Source organism: Schistocerca americana, chromosome 1 (assembly GCF_021461395.2).
Source record: "Schistocerca americana isolate TAMUIC-IGC-003095 chromosome 1, iqSchAmer2.1, whole genome shotgun sequence".
NCBI classification, from domain to species: domain Eukaryota; kingdom Metazoa; phylum Arthropoda; class Insecta; order Orthoptera; family Acrididae; genus Schistocerca; species Schistocerca americana.
Window position 1 is genome coordinate 25,571,511 of NC_060119.1, and position 20,553 is coordinate 25,592,063.

At 40.7% G+C, this 20,553-nt stretch overlaps 1 protein-coding gene across 3 annotated transcripts in view; it reads right to left on the minus strand.

Annotated features, from left to right (window-relative positions):
* The window catches only part of LOC124546004 (tight junction protein ZO-1), a 710,801-nt gene that overhangs the window by 38,726 nt on the left and 651,522 nt on the right, over window positions 1-20,553 (minus strand). For all 3 annotated transcript variants that reach the window (XM_047124988.1, XM_047124979.1, XM_047124983.1), the window contains 3 exons: window positions 19,906-20,114; window positions 15,980-16,320; window positions 5,514-5,817 (listed from right to left, as the gene is read on the minus strand). In XM_047124988.1, coding sequence (XP_046980944.1) covers window positions 5,514-5,817; window positions 15,980-16,320; window positions 19,906-20,114 — 854 coding nt within the window. The remainder of the gene's footprint in view (window positions 1-5,513; window positions 5,818-15,979; window positions 16,321-19,905; window positions 20,115-20,553) is intronic.

A 20,553-nucleotide genomic window follows, 5' to 3' on the forward strand; every position in this document is an offset into this window, starting at 1 on the left:
GGAGAGGAATATAGTTGATCCATCGTAACAATCAGATACCAGAGTTTGATGTTAAACAAACATCTAAAACAAACAGTTAAAGCTATATAAAGAATTTCACAAACAATATTGGAACATTATAAATTCCTTTACCATTACAGGACATGTTACTCAGAGATTACAAGCTCAGTAAAAGACAATAAAAACAGATCATTACATCTCCTATGTATTGTTTTTCTCAGTTTTTAAATTTGACACTATAAATACTTGACCTCTGAAATTTACTCAGATAGTTACTTACAGTGTGTTTCAATTTCAGCAGTAGCAGGTTCCCAGTGATGAATCTTATATTAATGTTCTTATTTTGAAACAGCCTGACTACCTCATTGTTTAGGTGTACTTGGTACTGACACTGTACAACAACTTTATGAGAAGAACAAAATGTATCTGAAGGGCAAGCAGGTTCAGCCAAGTAATTGGAAAGGTTTTCCCTATCCTCTGCACCTGCAGGCACATTTCCTTTGCAGAGTATGAAAGTACGAAATTTGGGTGAATAAGTGCATGGCAGTGTCCTGCTTGTGTCAGAAGTGATGAGAGTGGATGGAGAAAGCGAAAACCCAGTGCCAATACGTGGCCTACTTCTCTCGAAGAGCACCAAAGGGGTCGCAGAGCATAACGTCCTCGGCCTCGTCACACGGACAGATCACCACTGACAGTGTGACGTGCCATCACTTTGTGAGACACTGCGGAGAGGTTTGGAATTTAATACAGCACACTGGCACAAATACACTACATCGTGCCAGCTGAATGCACAGTGCTCAGAATGCAGTTCTGCAGGCTGACTGGTGTGAGAAGGTGCATCAGGTGGAGTTGGCGAGGGGAGAGCCGAGGCAGAAAGTCAGATGGAGGGGTGGGAAGAATTACTGACAGCTCAGAGGGAGGCACAGGCAGTACTGATAGGAACACCAGAGGAACAGGCAGCACCTGCTTAGGATAGGAATGCAACACACTGAAACTGTCGCCAGTGAGTTCGTGCACTGCACAACGATGATGATGTGGGGTTAGGGGTGACAGAACAGATGACAGGGAGACTGTGGGGAATAGCACGTGTGTGCAGGATGATAGTAGTTAGGGTCCTGGGAAAGGCCAGAGGAGGGTTGTGGCACGGGGATAGTGGAAATTGAGGCCACTAAGACTATACAAACAAAGGATATGTTGCAAGGACACCCATCTATTTCAGTCAGGAAAACTGGTGCTGATGGGAATGATCTAGATGGCACCAGTTGCGAAGCCACCACTGAAATCGGGTATGTTGTACTAGCAATGTGTTCCGTCACTGGGTGGTCAACTCTGCTCTCAGTCAAAGTCTGACAGTGGCCATTATTCATGTGGGCAGCACTTTGGTGATCAAGTATACATAAAATCCTGTGCAGGAAATTCAGCAGCGCCAGTATACGGCATGACTGATTTCATATGTGGCCCTGTCTCTAGTGGGATAGGATAAGCCCCTGACGGCACTGGAGTAGGATAGTAGGATATACTGAGTATAAGAATTACCCAGGTCTTCCACCTGGTTCTTCCACAGGGATATGAGGCATGCAGAAAGGGGCTGGCACTCGGACAGACCAGGATATTGCATAGATTGGGTGGGTAGCAGAATACCACTTTAGGAGGAGTGGGAAGGATTGAGAGTAGGATGTTCCCGATTCCCAGGCACAATAGTTGAAGCCTGGCAAAGGATATGGTAAAGGTGTTCCACTCTGGGATGATATATGGTGATAAGGGATGTGTCCTTTGCAGCTGGTTCTTGGGGGGTGACGGGAGGCTTAGGGATGTTCTAGGACACAGCACAGGAATTTTGTTTGTGGGCTTGGTTTACAGGATACTGCCTCTCTGTGAAGGCCTCTGTGAGACATTCAGCACACTGAGCAAGGGACTTCTCTTCAATGCAGATGTGCTGTCCACGAGTGGCCAGACTATACGGGACTGATTGCTTGATGTGAAAGGGAGGACGTATCGTCGGGCATCCACATTCTCTTCCCCACAGTCTTCCTTTCCTATGTTCCATCACCCCCTCCTGATCCACTCCTCACCACTCCCATCATGCACTGCACAAACCCATGGGTTCCAGTGCCCATGAGTCACATTCCTATTCTGTAAACCTCGTGCCTCCCTCCGAGCTGCCAGCCACCATTCCTCGACCCTCCGTCCCATGCCCCATCTCCTTTCTCCTGTTACCCTGCCCCACCAGTCACCTTCACAACTGAAGTCTCGGTATTATGTATACAGCTTGCACAATGTACTTGTACATCTAAATTTCTGTGACTCAATGCCCCTACTATTTGGTGGGTTTTTACCTCAACTCCTAAATTATTTACATCCTGCCACAACTTTCCACACCATATTTATGTAGAATGTTGTGAGTTTTTCTAAAACTGTTTTGAGGACCATATGTTGGGGGATCAGAATTAACAAAATAATAGCCATAATGGAAGCCTAGCAGATGTTATTTTGAACAATTGCACAAATTTAATGAAAAATCAAAGAAATAATCATCCCCTGTGGTCATTTTAACAAAAAAATTGTGAGAAGTGTTCTCTGTCAGAGAATGTACTGTGAAAACTGTGAACTGGTTTATTCTATAAGAAGTACTAGAAATGTGCCACTACTCTACATTTAATATAGTGCTACTTGGCCAGAGGGAGCTTTTTATTTATATTCCAGTACAGTATCTTCTGGTGCTGGAAATTTTAAATGTTCTACAAGGAACAGAACTTCCAAAAACTGAGATGAAAACATTTTTCTGCTAAATTACCTGTAAGCATTCACAGTGCTCACTCACTTTCTTCAGATCTCTAAAGCTATCCAACAACACACGGGTAACAACAGGCAGGCACCAAGTGTCGAACACCATTACCACCGTTCCTCGTCTTGGTCAGAAACACACCGCAGGAGGCTTCTATTAGAATATACCTCGGAATATTCTGTACACTGGTATTTTGACTGCTGTTTCCACATGACACAAATGGCAGTGATAAGTTCAGACACGGTGTATTGAACTACAGCTAAATATTACAAAAACTGCTTGAACCCTTCAAATCAAGAGAGAAAGTGGACATGTTCTGATACAGCATGAAGTGAGGAAGTCAGAATGAAAGCATCCTGGTTGCAACAGCAGGGCACGGTATGATGCTCAGGTAGGACACTGACAAGAAGGCCATTATGCAACAGCAACCACACCCCTAACTTCTTTGCATTCCCCTGGATCAAAAGAAGCCTGATAGTGCAATGCTCCCGGTGTAGCAGGATGGGATGAGAATGACAGCTAGTGGTTGGTGGAAGCCAGCTTCTTGAGTGTCAATATGGGCTCAACCCCCACCTGGGCACTGTGGGTTCGTATATGGTTTGTCAAACTGCAGAATCTTTCTTACATCCCAGGTCACAGACACGAAGTAGTCTGACAATACAGAAGTGGGCACATGACAAGGGTGCTTTTGTCAGTATGATGTCGACTGTGGCACTTGGTCTTGTGTGTCCTAATTATGTCTTTGGGCCATAGCTGAATTCTAGGCAGTTACACTGGATAACTGAGAAGACTTTTATGTGGTGCCTGAGTGGCTTTGCCATTGCAAACTTTTCAGGCATTTATGAATAAAAAGTGCAGGCAGAAATTTATTGACTGACAAGTCATTTTTAGAAGAACATTAATTGATTCTACAAATATTTTCAATAAATTTATTTTTTATGTCTTTAATACTAACTAGATAAACGTTGTGTATTGTGACAAAGTTGGGAGCTGAAGATGGTACTAGCAGACAACAAGAAAACAGCAGCAGAAGAAACATACTGCCAAACTTGCACATACGACACACACACACACACACACACACACACACACACACACACACAGATATATCATAATATCATAGTTCCACTGGAGGTCATGACTGGCATTCTTGAAAGCTATAGGCAGGCATCTAGTAAACAGTCAGAACCTCAAAATGGTTGAGATGTTATGGACAAGCGCGAAGTACAACTGAAGAGCCACAATTACTGAAAGTCTTCACCCTGGGTGTTTACCCACTGAAATAGTTTGATTCTTCAGGTACCAAAGATCAATCTAATACGGGTCCCGTCTCCTGAATTTCCTACCTGTCTGCACTTTCTTCATTTTTAATCTGCAGTTTATAATCAATGAATTACGGCCAGAGTCTACATTAGCCTCTGAAAATGTTTTGCAGTTTAAAACAGGATTTTGAAAGCTCTATCTAACAATGAGGAACTCACAGTGAGTAATAAGTATCTAAAAGATGAGAAAAACGGCAAGGTAGAAGCGCGATTGCCAGTCACACTCGATACGAGTCTCGATCTAACTAGACTCAACCTAAATAAATCATTTTATCTACAATACAGGCCAGAGCAATGAATTAAAATTTGTACTGAGGCCAGAGCTTGATCCCTGGTCTCCTGTTCACTAGGCAGATGCACCTGAATGAAATGCCTGTGCCTCAGGTATAGGGGACAAATTAATCAGATAAATTATATGTTCCAGAGATACAATAAGCCACAGCTTTATCTGTGATACTGAATTCAGGCTGAAGCAATGAATTAAAATTTGTACCAAGACTGGGATTGAAAACTGGCTCTACTGCTCACTAGGCAGATGCACTAATCATTACACTGCCCTGACAATGCGGCTAACACAGCTGCACAGATTACCCTGGTTTGGGGATAGCGCATCTGCCTAGTGAACACGAGAGCCAACTTTCAATCCTGGGCTTGGTAAAACTTTAAATTCATTGCTTCGGCCTATATTCACTACCACAGATAAAACTGAGGCTTAGTGTATCTCTGGAGCATATAATTTATCTGATTAAATAAATCAGTTTATACTGGATCTCTCTCTTGCGCTGTTTCACCACTTCACTCCCCTACTTTCATTCTCTAAATTTTTTTTTCCCAGTGCATTCCGATTATTTTTCTCTCTTTACCGTAAGTCAAACTATTGGTTGACCAGAATTTAATTATTCTATCTTCTTCTGTACTGCATAAATTCCTCTGCACTATGAATCCTGTCTCATCTACTGAGTCACATCTGAAACCGTACCTCTACTTTTCTGCTTTACCATGAGTTTCCTCTCCTTTTTTTCCTTAATCACTGATAGAAGAAACCTTATTTTACATCACCATTAGTTTGGGACATCCTCTACACGTTATCAACCGTAATGTGTTACAGAAATGCTACCGAGTCACTAGTATAACTTTAAATGCTACTTTTATGGCAGTGCCTTTCATCGCGTTCAGTGCTCTAATAGTGAGACTGCCCTAAAGTATTAATAATGGACATTAATACTAAGAATAGTGAATTTATAGGTAAAAATGTTCATAATGATGTCCTCTAATATCTAAACAGAAGAGCACAGGAAATTATGCTAACAGGTCCAAAACATGCAAATGCACGGTACTACTGATTTTATAATAATTAAAGATGCACACATGTAAAAAGTTAGTATTTATAATTCAATAGCACTGACCTTAAATTATTATCGAGGTAATGCTGCACGGTGTTCCCACGTGGGTCTGTCGGTTTCTTGTACAGCTCGAAGGCCGAACCTCTCTGTTCTCTATTTGCGAGATCTAGCCCACTCGGTTCTCGATTGTGGTGACTGTGGTGATTGTGATTACGGACATTGTCGGGAGGGGCATTCCTCGAAGGAGGGACGTTGTAGTAATATTGACCTCCTCCGGCTCCTGCTGCAGTTCTGGGCACTGACGGATTGTAATTCCGGTCCAGACTACTTCCGTGACCAGAATCGAATCCGCCGTTTGTTTCTTCAGCTGAAATATGCAAAGTACAACATTGGTTTCCTGTAAATGAATGCAATAAAACTACTGTGGTAATCGAAAGACGGACTGAATGAAAAATAGAGAGAAAAGTTCCAGATGCTGGAAAACTGAAAGACTATTGTCAAACAAGAAGCCAGTGTTTGTAATTTTTAGAATTACTATGTGTTCTTAGTACGAGTAGAGAGAAGAACAATATTAGAGAAGGAAAGTTGTTACTCACCATACAGCGCAGATGCTGAGTCGCAGATAGGCATGACAAAAAGATTCTTACAATCATAGATTTTGGCCAAATGTGATATCCTTCATTTCAATGACTGCTTCACAGTCTCTGCCATATGGATCCTTCCCACCACCACCAGCTTTTCTGAACTGCACAGGTGGGAACTTTCCCTGCAATACATCCTATGTTTCCGTAACCCTCCTGGCCTCAACCTTCGTTAGTCACTGTCCTCACCCATCCGGCCCCCTCTCTCTTCCCATTCCAGCACTACACAGCCGTCATTTGGCCACCACACCCAGTCTTTTCATTTCTATTCTTTTCCGCCAATTCCCCCCCCCCTCCCCCCCCCCCCCCCACCTCTCCCCTGCCCACCATCGAAACTGCAGCACTTTACTGTCTGCCATCCTCACCATACTATCACTCCCCCTCCCCCCATCAGCCTCCTCCTTACCTCCACCCAGTCGCCACTCGCATCATGCAATGGTGCTGCTGCTCGCAGTGTGGTTTCAGTTGTCTGAGACTGCAGTCATGTGTGTGAGTTGCGTTTGTGTGCATGTGCGTGTGTGTGTGTGTGTGTGTGTGTGTGTGTGTGTTTGTGTGTGTGTGCGCGTGTGTCTAATGCTGACAAAGGCCTTACTGGCCGAAAGCTATAATTGTGAGAATCTTTTTGTTGTGCCTATCATGACTCAGCATATGATAAGTAGCAACTTTCCTTCTCTAATATCCTTACATTCCATCCTGGATTTTCCTGTAGCTGTGGAAATGTGTGGTCAACTGACTGAGTGACAGTGCACATATGTAAGAGATAGTGTAGAGATCACGTGCTTCTTCTTAGTACGAGCTGCCAAGCATTGTTGCTGCCGATCTCCCTTCCCAGATGTCAAATTTTTGCTTACAGAATGTCTGATTCACTACTTTTTCTCTGTTGGTCGATAATGGTGCAACTGCTGTTCCTGTGTGCAATGGGAAAAATGGTTCTTATCATTTGGATGTGATGGTCATTCATCTGAAAACGTATTATGGTGTTGATGTAACTGGTCTACAGAGATGGTACGAATGTATGATTGTCAAAATAAATGCTATGTCTCAAGTGGAAAATCCAGAAGCAATATATAATTTTTATCTATTTACATAACACCTTAAACAATATGAAATTGATAGATTGTTACTCACTATGTAAAGTAGGCACTTATGGTAGAAAGACGCAGTGACCAAAAAAGTAGGCTACATACACTATGTTATCAAAAGTATCCGGGCACCTGGCTGGAAATGTCTTACAAGTTCGTGGCGCCCTCCATTGGTAATTAGCCTTTATGACAGCTTCCACTCTCACAGGCATACATTCAGTCAGGTGCTGTAAGGTTTCTTGGGGAATGGCAGCCCATTCTTCATGTAGTGCTGCATTGAGTAGAGGTATTTATGTCGGTTGGTGAGGCCTGGCCCAAAGTTGGCGTTCCAAAATATGCCACAGATGTTCTATAGGATTCAGGTCAGGCTCTGTGCAGGCCAGTCCATTACAGGGATGTAACCACTCCGCCACAGGCCATGCATTATGAACAGGTGCTCAATCATGTTGAAAGATGCAAGCACCATTCCCGAATTGCTCTTCAACAGTGGGAAGCAAGAAGGACCTTGAAACATTAATGAAAGCCTGTGCTGTGATAGTGCCATGCAAAACAATACGGGGTGCAAGCCCCCTCCACGAAAAACATGACCACACCATAACACCACCACCTCTGAATTTTGCTGTTAGCACTACATACGCTGGCAGATGACATTCACCGGGCATTCGCCATACTCACACTCTGCCATCGGATCACCACATTGTGTACCGTGATTCGTCACTCCACACAACATTTTTCCACTGTTCAATCATCCAATGTTGATGCTCCTTACACCAAGTGAGGCATCGTTTGGCATTTACTGGTATGATGTGTGGCTTATGACCATCAAATCCCATTTTTCTCACCACCTGTCTAACTGTCTTAATATTTGCAGTGGATCCTGATGCAGTTTAGATTTCCTGTGTGATGGTCTGTCTGCCTATTAAACATTATGACCCTCTTCAACTGTCGGCAGTCTCTGTCAGTCAACAGATGAGGTTGGCCTGTACACTTTTGTGCTGTATGTGTCCCTTCATGTTTCCACTTCACTATCTCATCAGAAATAGTGGACCTAGGGATGTTTTGGAGTGTGGAAATCTCTCGTATAGACGTATGACACAACTGACACCCAATCACCTGACCATGTCCAAAGTCCGTGAGTTCTGCTGAGCACCCCATTCCGGTCTCTGCCGATGTCTAATGACTACTGAGGTCACTGATTTGGCGTACCTGGCAGTAGGTGGCAGCACAATGCACCCAATACAAAAAACAATATGTTTTTGGGGGTGTCTGGCTACTTTTGATCACATTGTGTATTATCAGCTATCACACTAAATCTTTCTCAGTCGTAGACAAAACCCCACACATTCACATGTGCACTGTCCCTTCAGGCACTGTGGACCATCTGCGACTGGGATAAGGAAGAGGGATGGGGTAGGAAGGGGGACTGGTATTGGGTTAGAAGTAGAGATGCTGTGCTGCCAATCAGAGTGTGAAATGGCATGGTGGGGACAGGATGGTAGGCTGCTAGGTGCAGCACTGAGGGGAGGGGTGGGGGAAACAGAGAAGGGGAAAGGACTATGGATGTGCACTGAGAGGATAGCAGTCATGTGTGAAGTTCGAGAGGGAGCAGGGATGGGAATAGGTGCATGTGGGAACACAGAAGGTCGAAGCCAGAGGGTTACAGGAATAGAAGGTATTCTCATCCCATGTAGGCTTTCACACCCGGTGTCTTCATCAGTAAACACTTCCGGGCTCCTCAGCACGCTCCCACCTGTGCAGGTTGGGAAAATTGGTGTTGGTGGAAAGAATCCAGATGGAACAGGCTGTGCAGCAGATGTTGAAGTGAAGCACATCATGTTGGGCAGCATACTTGGTAAGTGAGTGGTCCAACTGTCTCTCGGTCACAGTCCAGTGCTGGCATTTGTGTGGGCAGATGGCTTGCTAGTAATCCACATAGGATGCAACACAACCGTTGCAGCTAAGTTGGTACACAGTATGGCTCTTATCACTGGTGGGCCTATCTTTGAGGGAGTAGGAGATCCCTGTGACATGACTGAAGCAGGTGGCAATGGAAGGATGTACAGGACAGATCTTGAATCTAGGTCTGTTACTGGGATATAAGCGATTAAGCGATGAGAGGAAAGGTTTGGGGTCAGGGGTGGGACATGGATGAATGAGGATACTGTGTTCATGGACACAACCACTTACAGGCTGTGCATCCACAAAAATGACCAAGAGGGAACTGCCCCAGTGTGATGGTACAGTTAAATTCAAATTGCACTGTCTAAAAGTTTTTTATTTATTAAACAATATCGGGTGAAAATCCACTGAGTAAAATGATCGATCTTATACAAAAGGTTAGTGTTGAGGAAACGTCTATAACTGTGTCAAAAATCTAAAAGTGTAGTGTCTGTCATAAATGTTTTTTGGAAGGAGAGACTATTTTGTTAAAAATTAATAATTTCGTGAAAAATAAAATATAGAAATGGATGTAAGTTATAAATGTACTGACTCAACATTCGAAAGGTATTAGAACATGTAGTTCATTTAAACAAAATGAAATCATAAAGGTAGGGAATCCACTATCGGTTTTCAACTGACAGTCTTTTGGACGATGCAGGTGCAAGCACTCCGAGAGAGGAAAAGAATAGGAAACCAGAGGCAGTTGCAGTCAAGCCGTGGCAGTATACGTGTCATGCGTGTCATGGCATGCCTGTGGCCTTCAGCAATGACAATTTGATGTGAAAGTGCTCAATATTTGGTGTGGCAGTGGTTCATAGCTCCTGAAGTTGTCTCCAGTTTATTTTGTGTTGGAAAGCAAGAATATCTGACTGGTTTTATATGATGGTATATGGAGTTGATGCCACAGCAAGTTAACATGGCTGCTGTAAGCGTGTGGTAGTTATAAATTAATTCCATCACCGCAGACGTGAAGAGCCTATTCAAATTTTTAAACAGCAAGCACCAACTTCAACACTGATACAACTGCAATGAACAAGGCAAAACATTTTCGCATTAACAGTCTTTAGCAGTGTATCAGAATTTTACAGTCAACTTGATTGTTTGCCAAAGTTCTAATATAGTTATGTTACAAGTATTTGTCAGAATCATTGTCTGAATGTCTTATACCAATCCAAAGTTCCCTGCCAATTTGTTAAATGTAAATTTTGTGTCACCCTGTATGGTCAAAAGATCTTAGTCAATTAATTTTGATGTTATGGCAATAATGCAGTGTCATATAAAAGGAACTTCCAAGAGTAATTGTTTACTTTCAATCTGAAGAGACAATAAGTGTGGTTGCTATGATATGTCATTGTAAAATTTAAGTTAATGAGATTTCTTACTTTAAATTTGCTTTATCAGAATATTAGCTTAACATAATTATTCAAAGTAAAGGTGGCAGCCATTAAGCCGTGTAGGAATAACTCAGCCCTCCTCCATCTTGTTTCCAAATAAAATTGTTGCCAGAAAAGTCATTAAAGTGTATTTACTTTTGGCACACTAAAAGAAATATAAACTGAAATAAAGTATTGAAATTGCTTCTTCCGAGCTGGAGACCAAAACACTCTTTGTAGCTATAGTTTACTTTCAGTGGATCTGTCGTAAGGTAAGGTTAAATAGCTGCACACTGTTTACTACAGGGGTGATATAAAACCAAATCCAGGTAGGCCATATAAAGTATTATGTGTGTAACAACTTGCACGGCATACCAATCCTGCCGCACGGGATTAGCCGAGTAGTCTAAGGCGCTGCAGTCACGGCCTGTGCGGCTGGTCCCGGCAGAGGTTCGAGTCCTCCCTCGGGCACGTGTGTGTGTGTGTGTGTGTGTGTGTGTTTGTCCTTAGAATAATTTAGGTTAAGTAGTGTGTAAGCTTAGGGACCGATGACCTTAGCAGTTAAGTCCCATAAGATTTCACACACATTTGATACCAATCCTGAAAATCGAATCCCACTATACACACCTCGATTTGGAAAGAAATTTAAAACATAAGTAGGTGCCTTGCTAATAATAGTATTCTGTTATCTATTAGGCAAGATGTGTAAAAATTTGTGTTAGAGATTGTTATTACTGTTAGGAAAAACACTGAAATGTAGAGCAGTTGTAATGAAAATGCCCTACTGGGCTAACAAAGGCTGTATTTCTCTGAGAAGCGATACACAGTCAATGGGGGACAGATGCAGGTTCTTCTTTTTTGTAGGGCAGTCCCGGCAGGGAGCAGTGCATGTGGAGGGTGCCATAAACCCGACTGCTAAATGGAATCACATTGCGTAGTGTGACCAACATTACAAAATGATACAGAAATTATTCTGCACATTATTACTTCCATATTAAGCAATATTAGTGAGTCATACAGCTAATTATTGTCATGTTTGTAGTTAAAAAACATTCCTTTCCCTGCCACATAACATTAAAATCAGTTCAATTACATGTGATTCGGACATTTAAAATACAAAGGCAAATTGACGAAACGTGGAATCATCACCACCCAGCTCAACTTTCACAGCTGCTTCAGAAACTGTGCCATCTGGATTCATTACAGCAACATCAGCTTTTCTGAATATCATAGATGGGAACTCTCCCTGCAATGCAACCTCCATTGCCACAACCCCAGGCATCAGTCTTCGTTATCCTCTTTACTCCAACCCTCTGCCTTTATCCCCTTCGCTGCTGGCCTAGTCCCACTCCAGTCTCATGTGTGTCTTCTATTTTGCCGATGCATCACATCCTTGCATCATACTCCTACAGGCAGTACTACCATCCTGACCCACCACTAACCCATTATCACTCCCCTTCCCTGCCTCTCACCTCTTCTCTAACCCTAACTACACATCCTAGTTGAAATCGTTGCTAGTTGCAGTCAGGCCTTAACACTCAAAGACAGCAGTGGTCCTGTGTGTGTGTGTGTGTGTGTGTGTGTGTGTGGTCCTGTGTGTGTGTGTGTGTTTTTTGTCTACGTCTGTTGAAGGACTTGGTGTGACAGCTGATAATATCCTGCAGTCTTTTCTCACTGTGTCTGTCTGCCACTCAGTGCCTCCTCTATGTGGTGAGTAGTGATTAATCCATTTCATTATTGCTGTAAGGGGAAGTCCTGCAGTTTTTATGAATTGCTGGCTGGTGTTAGTTCATAAAATACAGCTAGTTATTAAAGTCCAAAACCCACTCAGCCTGGAGAACTAGATTATACAAATATCTGCGGACTCATGAAAGAAAATGATTTTCTGGGTCATCAGTACTTTGCTATGTCACATTTTTTTTTTTTTTTTTTTTTAAGTTTCAGGGTAATGTTAATTTTGTGATACAAAGACAAAATTGAAAAGTTACTCCTATAACTATGAAGACTGAGAGGAAGAAGGAGATACAAGATGATAGACAACGTAAAGGGCAGACGAAATTATGCATACCTGAAGAGGATGGCAGAAGACCGGACAGCCTGGAGACCTACCACGTGAAAACTTGCCTTTCGGCAGAATACTAATGATGATGATGAATACACATGTACCACTAATTCACTACAAAACTATAAGCTTTTAACAATAACCACCATTTGCTTATCCAAAACACAGCTAACAGTCAGACAATAACCAAATGAAACAGATGTGACAGATGAGTGTCCACTATGGTTAGTGATTACATTGTCACTAATGATGTACCGAGCGAGGTGGCGGAGTGGTTAGCACACTGGACTCGCATTCGGGAGGACGACGGTTCAATCCCGTCTCCAGCCATCCTGATTTAGGTTTTCTGTGATTTCCCTGAATCGTTTCAGGCACATGCCGGGATGGTTCCTTTGAAAGGGCACGGCCGATTTCCTTCCCAATTCTTCCCTACTCCGAGCTTGCACTCCGTCTCTAATGACCTCGTTGTCGACGGGACGTTAAACACTAACCACCACCACCACCACCACCACCACCACCACTAATGATGTAGCATCATTTGCCCAGTCTTTGTTTCTATCATATGTATAATATTAGATATACTTCATTAGGCAGCTGACTGGATTGGTAAAGGCAGCTATCATGCACACAGAGGGCAAGCACAACTTATCACTTGCAGCATATTACCCCGTGTTGACTGCAGTACTCTGGTTTGGATTTGAGAGGGAGGTCTAAACCACGGGCTCACACAGTCCTGACAAAATCTCAGATTCAAAGGGTTTTTTTTAGTTTAGAGGAAGCTCTCCTTAGGGCCAACGATGAAATGTCTATCGAAGTCAAAGGTAGATCACCCAGATTGCTCTCAGTGGAGAACATTTGGCCTTGCAGGTCAGAAATGGAAATGTTAAGGTGTTATTAGTAAACTACACGAGCTTCCATGTTAAAGCCCTAGATTTAGTCTCCTCTATTAAAGGTAATTATATAACATAGTATTAAGAGGAGGAGACTTTAACTTACCTGCTGTAGAATGAGACAGTCATGCAGTTTACAGAGGTGCTAGAAAAAGAGTTTGTGTGAGACTGTTCTGAAAGTCTTGTCTGAAAATTACCTCACACAGATAGTTAATGAACTGAAAACAGTATCTCAGGCCCCCTCATAATGAACCACGTCTAATTTCTGGCTACCAATACTTAGACACACACCACCCCCAACTCTGCAGCAGGAAAATGCACTTGTACAGCAGTACAAAAACTACAGAAAAATCCTAACCTCCTTGATCACACAGACATTCTGAGCAAAGGTAGGCTTTGCTTTCATCGGCCAGTCTTTGAAATGCAAGAATGTTAGTTGGAAACAGCTTCAACATAACATTGATGACTGCTGGAGATCAACATGGCAGAGTAATGTGACACTGAAACGACTTAATGTGTTACGCTTACAGACCAGTCCACCTAGCTATGAATTGCCACACAAGATCTGGTTAGTTCTTAACTGAACAAGAACCAACAATGGAATGTGTGTTGACTCTTTGCACACACGGATGAAAATAATCTCACCAAGTTGTGAGTGTGGCACTGAAAAGCAGACTGTTCACTCTGTACTTTGAGAATTTCCTTCAAGTGTTTTCCCCGTGACCTAACACAGTTCATAGTCATGAGGAAGGAATCAATAGTCTGTATTTGTGACCTGGATATTAATTTGTAGTCTGAGCTAATTGTAATATTATTTTTTGTGATGTAGCCACATGCTAAATGAATAAAATTTCTTTGTAAATTCCCGAATCAAGTGCATCAGTGTTTAAGGAAAGTGTTTTTCTTAGGTATGGCACAGTTTTTTGTCAATTGACACTTCAGTTTAGTTCATAATTTTAAGAAATAGAACAAATGTTTTATTTTAATTGTCCTATAATATTTCAATAATACCCTAAACATACACTATTTACGAGAATGTTGTGCAACATTGAGAAACAATCAGCACTACGTGCAGCTGCTGTGTCATCAGTACATTTACACTGGAAGACTTAATGTAACCTCTAAAGATATATGGTGGTCATCTTTGGATCTTCTATAATAATCCGATCCATGTTTGTCTATCGAGCTCTTTACTAGATGTCTCTCCTACGAATCCTCAGGCTCATTTTCCCTGGTGTTTCGGCAGTGCTGCTGTTGCTGGCGTACTGGTTATTCTTCGTGTTTTACTGTTGTCCCTGTTAATACAGATTGACAAACCAAATATCACACTAATGGCATTGCAAATATCTGCTGAAATACCATAGAAAATGAGTCTGACAGCTCTTGGGAGAGACATCCCATATACCTCAGCTATATGGTGAGTTATTACTTTTACTCCTCTAATTACAAAATACATGGTGCTTGACAGAAGAACAGTGATAAAAGGCTATAATATGCAAAGAAATTTAGCACAAGGACATAAATATAGACTACCTACTGGAAGAAACTAGCATACAATACCAGTACACCAAATGAACCAATCGCGTACAAGCAGATGTCTGCTTGTGTCTGTATATGTGTGGATGGATATGTGTGTGTGAGTGTGCGAGTGTATACCCGTCCTTTTTTCACCCTAAGGTAAGTCTTTCCGCTCCTGGGATTGGAGTGGCTCCTTACCCTCTCCCTTAAAACCCACATCCTTTCGTCTTTCCCTCTCCTTCCCTCTTTCCTGATGAGGCAACAGTTTGTTGCGAAAGCTTGAATTTTGTGTGTATGTTTGTGTTTGTTTGTGTGTCTTTCGACCTGCCAGCGCTTTCATCGGTAAGTCACATCATCTTTGATTTTAGATATATTTTTCCCACGTGGAATGTTTCCCTCTATTATATTCATATCATAAATAATTTATATGGCAGATATGAGAAATTAGTTGCATGAGAAAAGATTCGCAAGTGATGGAGAGCAGGAAATGTCTTGCCAGAGACTGGACTGTGACATATAAGTGCACAAACTGCATCAAGTTTTCTTACCATGTGGCAACATTTTTTTTCTGATTTGGGGGGGGGACTCTATTTTTCCACTTTTAAGATAGCCCCAACTTGTAATTCAATGATCGTATCCCATATAATGCAAATTATAAGTGACATTTAAATCTTCTTGTTTTCTTTTTATCTTTACTATTAAGCTACTCTTACAAGGAAAAATGTAAATTATTTCCTTAATCTCGAGTTACTCTCCACCCACTGTCTGGACTTTGCCTTTCCTTCACCACATATCAATGTTACATTTTTCTATTTGACCTTTCCCAGTATTAGGAAGAGTTAATTTTCAGAGGCTTGAGGAGATTCAAGAATGGTTTTAAATTTATGCCCCAGACTTGCTACAGCTATTTCTATTGCATCATTTGATAAGAAAATATTAAAATTTTGGTGATAATAAGTTTTATTCTCACTCTGAAAAGAGCAAATACCTTAAACACTATTAATATGTTGTACAAAAATTACCTCCATTCTGGTGTGGAGTGAAGGTAGCACCATCTAAGCTTCCAGCGGTTGAATATGACTTGGTATGCTGATATGTACTGCTGCTGGCAGTGCCAGATTTCACCACTGGTGGAATGTTTGCATTATCGTCATTCCTCAGGATGCCCACAGGTGATGAGGACAGACCGGCCTCACCGCTCTTGTGAGCCGAGTGCTGGTCATAGTTGCCATCTCCTGCTGTGCGTGTCCAGTGGTTCTGATTGTCAGTAGGAGGAGGGCGGTAGTTTTTAGGCTTGGGAGGTGGCACGGGCTTGTAATTGGCTGATTTTGGAGGGGGCATTGGTTTATTATAATCACTGGGTCTGAAATGGTTAAACAATTTATTGCTACCATACTTGTGGCCAATAGAATTGCAGATAAATCTATATACAGCATAATCAATTTAAATACTGCAGAGAAAGTATCTAAACTTTGGATACTATGCATAAAAACATTAACTGAAAGCACTGTACTACAAAATGATAATTATAGTGCCAGAATACAGTGAATACTAAATAAATCATAGATAGAGAAACTGTGTGTGCGTGTGAGTGAGAGAGAGAGAGAGAGAGAGAGAGAGAGAGAGAGAGAGAGAGAGAGAGAGAGAGAGAGAGAGCATAACTACCGGGTTTCATGAGAATTAGATACTCATTTCGAGGCATAACATTTTTTTGCAACAAGATACATTTTTCTAGTGCTACTTTCACAATAATTATTAGGAACAGGAAAATTTTGTGAAAGGCAACACAAAATCTGTGATTTTTAGTGGTTCAATGCAAAATTAATGGTTTTTACCGAATTTCATTTTTCCCTGTTTCCCTGTAAAAATGTTGTATATTTGAAGGATGCAGTTTACTAATATTGCTAGCTGACAGTTATTAAACACTGAAATTGGCTTTTGATTTTTTTTTCTTAAAGGCTGAGTATTGTGCATAACATTAAAATGACAGCACAGAAAGAACTATGGCTCTAGATGTGACATTAAACAGAATACCCTACCTCCAACAATCTCTATATCAGTAACAATTTGTCACCGACATAACATTTCCTGACACTTTTGCACAACCCAAAGAAAAAAAATTGCATTTTTGAGATATCTTTAATGTGGTGCATCAATTAAACTACATAATTTCTAGTATGAAAGCATATATATGAAAAATACAGCACTTTCATAATGCTAACACAACATGGCATCTGATCACTTTTCAACCTAACCTAGGCTGGGTCTATGCAACAGATCTTGCTGCAACCACAAACATCATTTAAAATATAAAAAAAGATAATATTGAATAAATACTGGAATAAACATTCTCAGTTTTACCACCAGAAACATGTCTGTATGACATCATGTGCCCCGTTCTCTGATTGGATGACAGAGGGCACTGTCCCAATTTTGATGTTTTTGTATATATACTTATGCGCTACAAAAATATGCATTTTAATTGGTGCACCACATTAATGAGCTCCCCAAACCACATCAATTTCGTAAATATGTTGTGCAAAAACATTTACAAATCTGACATCACTGGAGAAAATCGTTACCTGTATTTCAACAGAAAAATGAGGATTGCTCCATTATTGTGGCAAAATTAAGTTTTGTTTGTTAAAGCGGTAACATGTTGAGAAATATAATGTGACAAATACTTCAGACTGAGATGAAATATTATGGCCTCAAACCCGTGTATTAAGTCTGTTCATAGCTCCAGGTTCTTACTTTGACTGTGGAGTGATGAACTCTATTAAAACTGACATGGCAAGGAGTGAGTTATGTGTAACTAGAATGACAAATTTCAGATGTGTATGATATTCTGAATCTCTTTATAACTTAGTGGAAAAGCAACTTTCCAAATCAGCAGGACATGCGAATATTGTCAAATGTCTGGTATTGTGCTGCAGGCAGTTCATCTTCCACATCAAATTGCAGCCTCTGGGAGCTTGTTCTTACACTACGGAGAAGTGAAGTGTTGATGGATTGGTGGCATAATATCTCAGAAAAGAACTTTGATGATATAACAATGCTTTCTGTTGAAATTTATTTTTTCTTTAACAGATTAGATTCAATGGGTTTAATGCAAATTACTCTTTTAATAACATAAATAAATGTGATCTGTGTTGCCAAAAAAATATAATTAAATTGTTGGGTATATTTTTCATTTTCATATAACACAGGAAAACAAAGAAAAGGACAAAAATAAGTAATATATGGTTCGTAATTAAAAAATATGCTGTCAGAAACTAAAACAAAAATTAGCAAAAAATTACTACAAAATTGGAAGAAAACACACAGGGGGTAGGGAGGTGCGCACATGGGGGAGAGGATGGGGGATGGGGAGGGGGGGAGGGTGAAAATGGTCATAAAAACAATTTTTTTCTTACCCCTACTTATTATCAGTCTTCAGCATTGTGCTAAATGAATAACTTTCAACTTCAAAAATGGTTCAAATGGCTCTGAGCACTATGGGACGTAACAGCTGAGGTCATCAATCCCCTAGAACGTAGAACTACTTAAACCTAACTAACCTAATGACATCACACACATCCATGCCCGAGGCTGGATTCGAACCTGTGACCGTAGTGGTCGCTCTGTTCCAGAATGAAGCGCCTAGAACCACTCGGCCACCACGGCCAGCTTTCAACTTCAAATCACACAGGAATATAATGAGCCTCTACTATTTACAACTTCCACAGACATGGCATGATAAATTATTTCACAGTCAACACTGATTCCAGTGAGGATTTTTTGGAAAATATTGTAGAAGAATCCCCAAGATGTGTCGAGCTCTGCATATGCGGTGCTTGGCATTTACCATTAAACACAAAAGTCATTAAATAGTGTTCATAATGGCTCACATGCTGTGATGATTCATAATTTCTTCTGTTAATACTAATAGCAGTGACTGTGACAAAATTACGTACTTTACTTACATGTATTCACTGGTCTACGATTTTATAACCGCAAATGGCACACTAACAGGGGAAAATGAAACATGTATTGGCAAATTTGAGATGTTTTTTTCCTCCTGTAAGAACACTGTCCCTAAAGACATACAATAATAGAACACAGTGAACCATACATCAAATTGAACTCAAATACTGATTACAAGGGGCTCACACTCACTTCAGTATGAACTGTTCTAGCTGAATGTGCCCCACGGCAGCTTTCTGCACCACTATCTATTTGTCTTCACGACAAGATGGAGCTCTAACGGTGATGTTCAGTTATAAAATTGCCACTACAGCTATACTGAAATGTTACTGTTGAATTTTTATATTAAACTTATCACCACATATGCCATATTTTACGTTAGCTTGGATTATTGACTTCCTGGTACAAAATCAAAACACAGTACTGGAGCTGACTGTAATTTCTCCAATTTACGTCATTAAATGAAGCTGACAGAAAAACTATAGGGATAGGGAGCTAAATACAAGTGATAAAAATATATTTGTACTCAATAATGGCAGTTAGCAGCAAGATGTTATGTGCACACACTTAAAATATATACCACAGTTCCTTTGTGCAATCTAATGGCTAATCCCAGTTATTACAATGTGCTGCTGACACAGAATTAGACAAATGGTAAATAGATGAAGAAATTTAATAGACTAATGACAGCTCAGCATAAACGACAAATGAAAAAGTTATTTGAGAAACACTAACACAATATTTTGCTGCGGAGACTAAGCTCAGACTAAAGTGTTTTGGCTAGATATAAATATACGAGAGGCTTTGTGGAGTGGAAGAGTTGCATGATTTGTTCTGTATGAAAAATGTTCCAAGAGTTCTGATGAATAACTGGAAATAAAAGACAGTAAAAACATCAAATGAAATCATCATAAAAAAAAATTCCAAATAATGTTTCAAAGAAAAATTGCAAAAATTGTATAGCAAAGTTTTAAATACTTACCTGTATTTACTGTAGTCAGGCGGTTTATTTGGCTTTGGTTCTGTGTTGCTAACTTTAATCGGTTGAGCTGTCGACCTCGTGAATCTATATGGATCATGATTCCTCGGCGACAGAGGGCCACCGTTTGTACTACATTTCAGGTCATCGTGTGCATTAGGACCCAGACGATTACTGTAGGAGTCGTATGAGGACACACTGTCGTAGCTGCTCTGTATGAATAAAATAGTAAAAACTGTTTATAATTTTAAAAATTTAAAATTCTGATAAGACAATTTTGAAACAATTACTTTGAAGCCAAATATAATATTGAAATACATTTCTTGAAATAATCAAATTATGGCTGTGCATGGTGATATTGGAGCTGCTAGCAAATGTGTACTGAAAGTTTTCTTAATGTGTCAAAATTTTATTATTACTGACCATTATATAGGAGGAAGAAAACCAATGAAGCAAACAACTGGAGATACAACATCTGACAGTTGCAATGCCACAGTTAGTTCCTTTAGTTTATGGTACATGTGCTCATTTTTTGAAATTTAAGAAAGTGTTCGTCTTTTGTACACTGCAGTGTTTCCATTGGATAAAAATGTGTATTTACCAGGGCTGCAGGTAATGTAATTTCTATGAAACTGGAGCTATGACCACCAT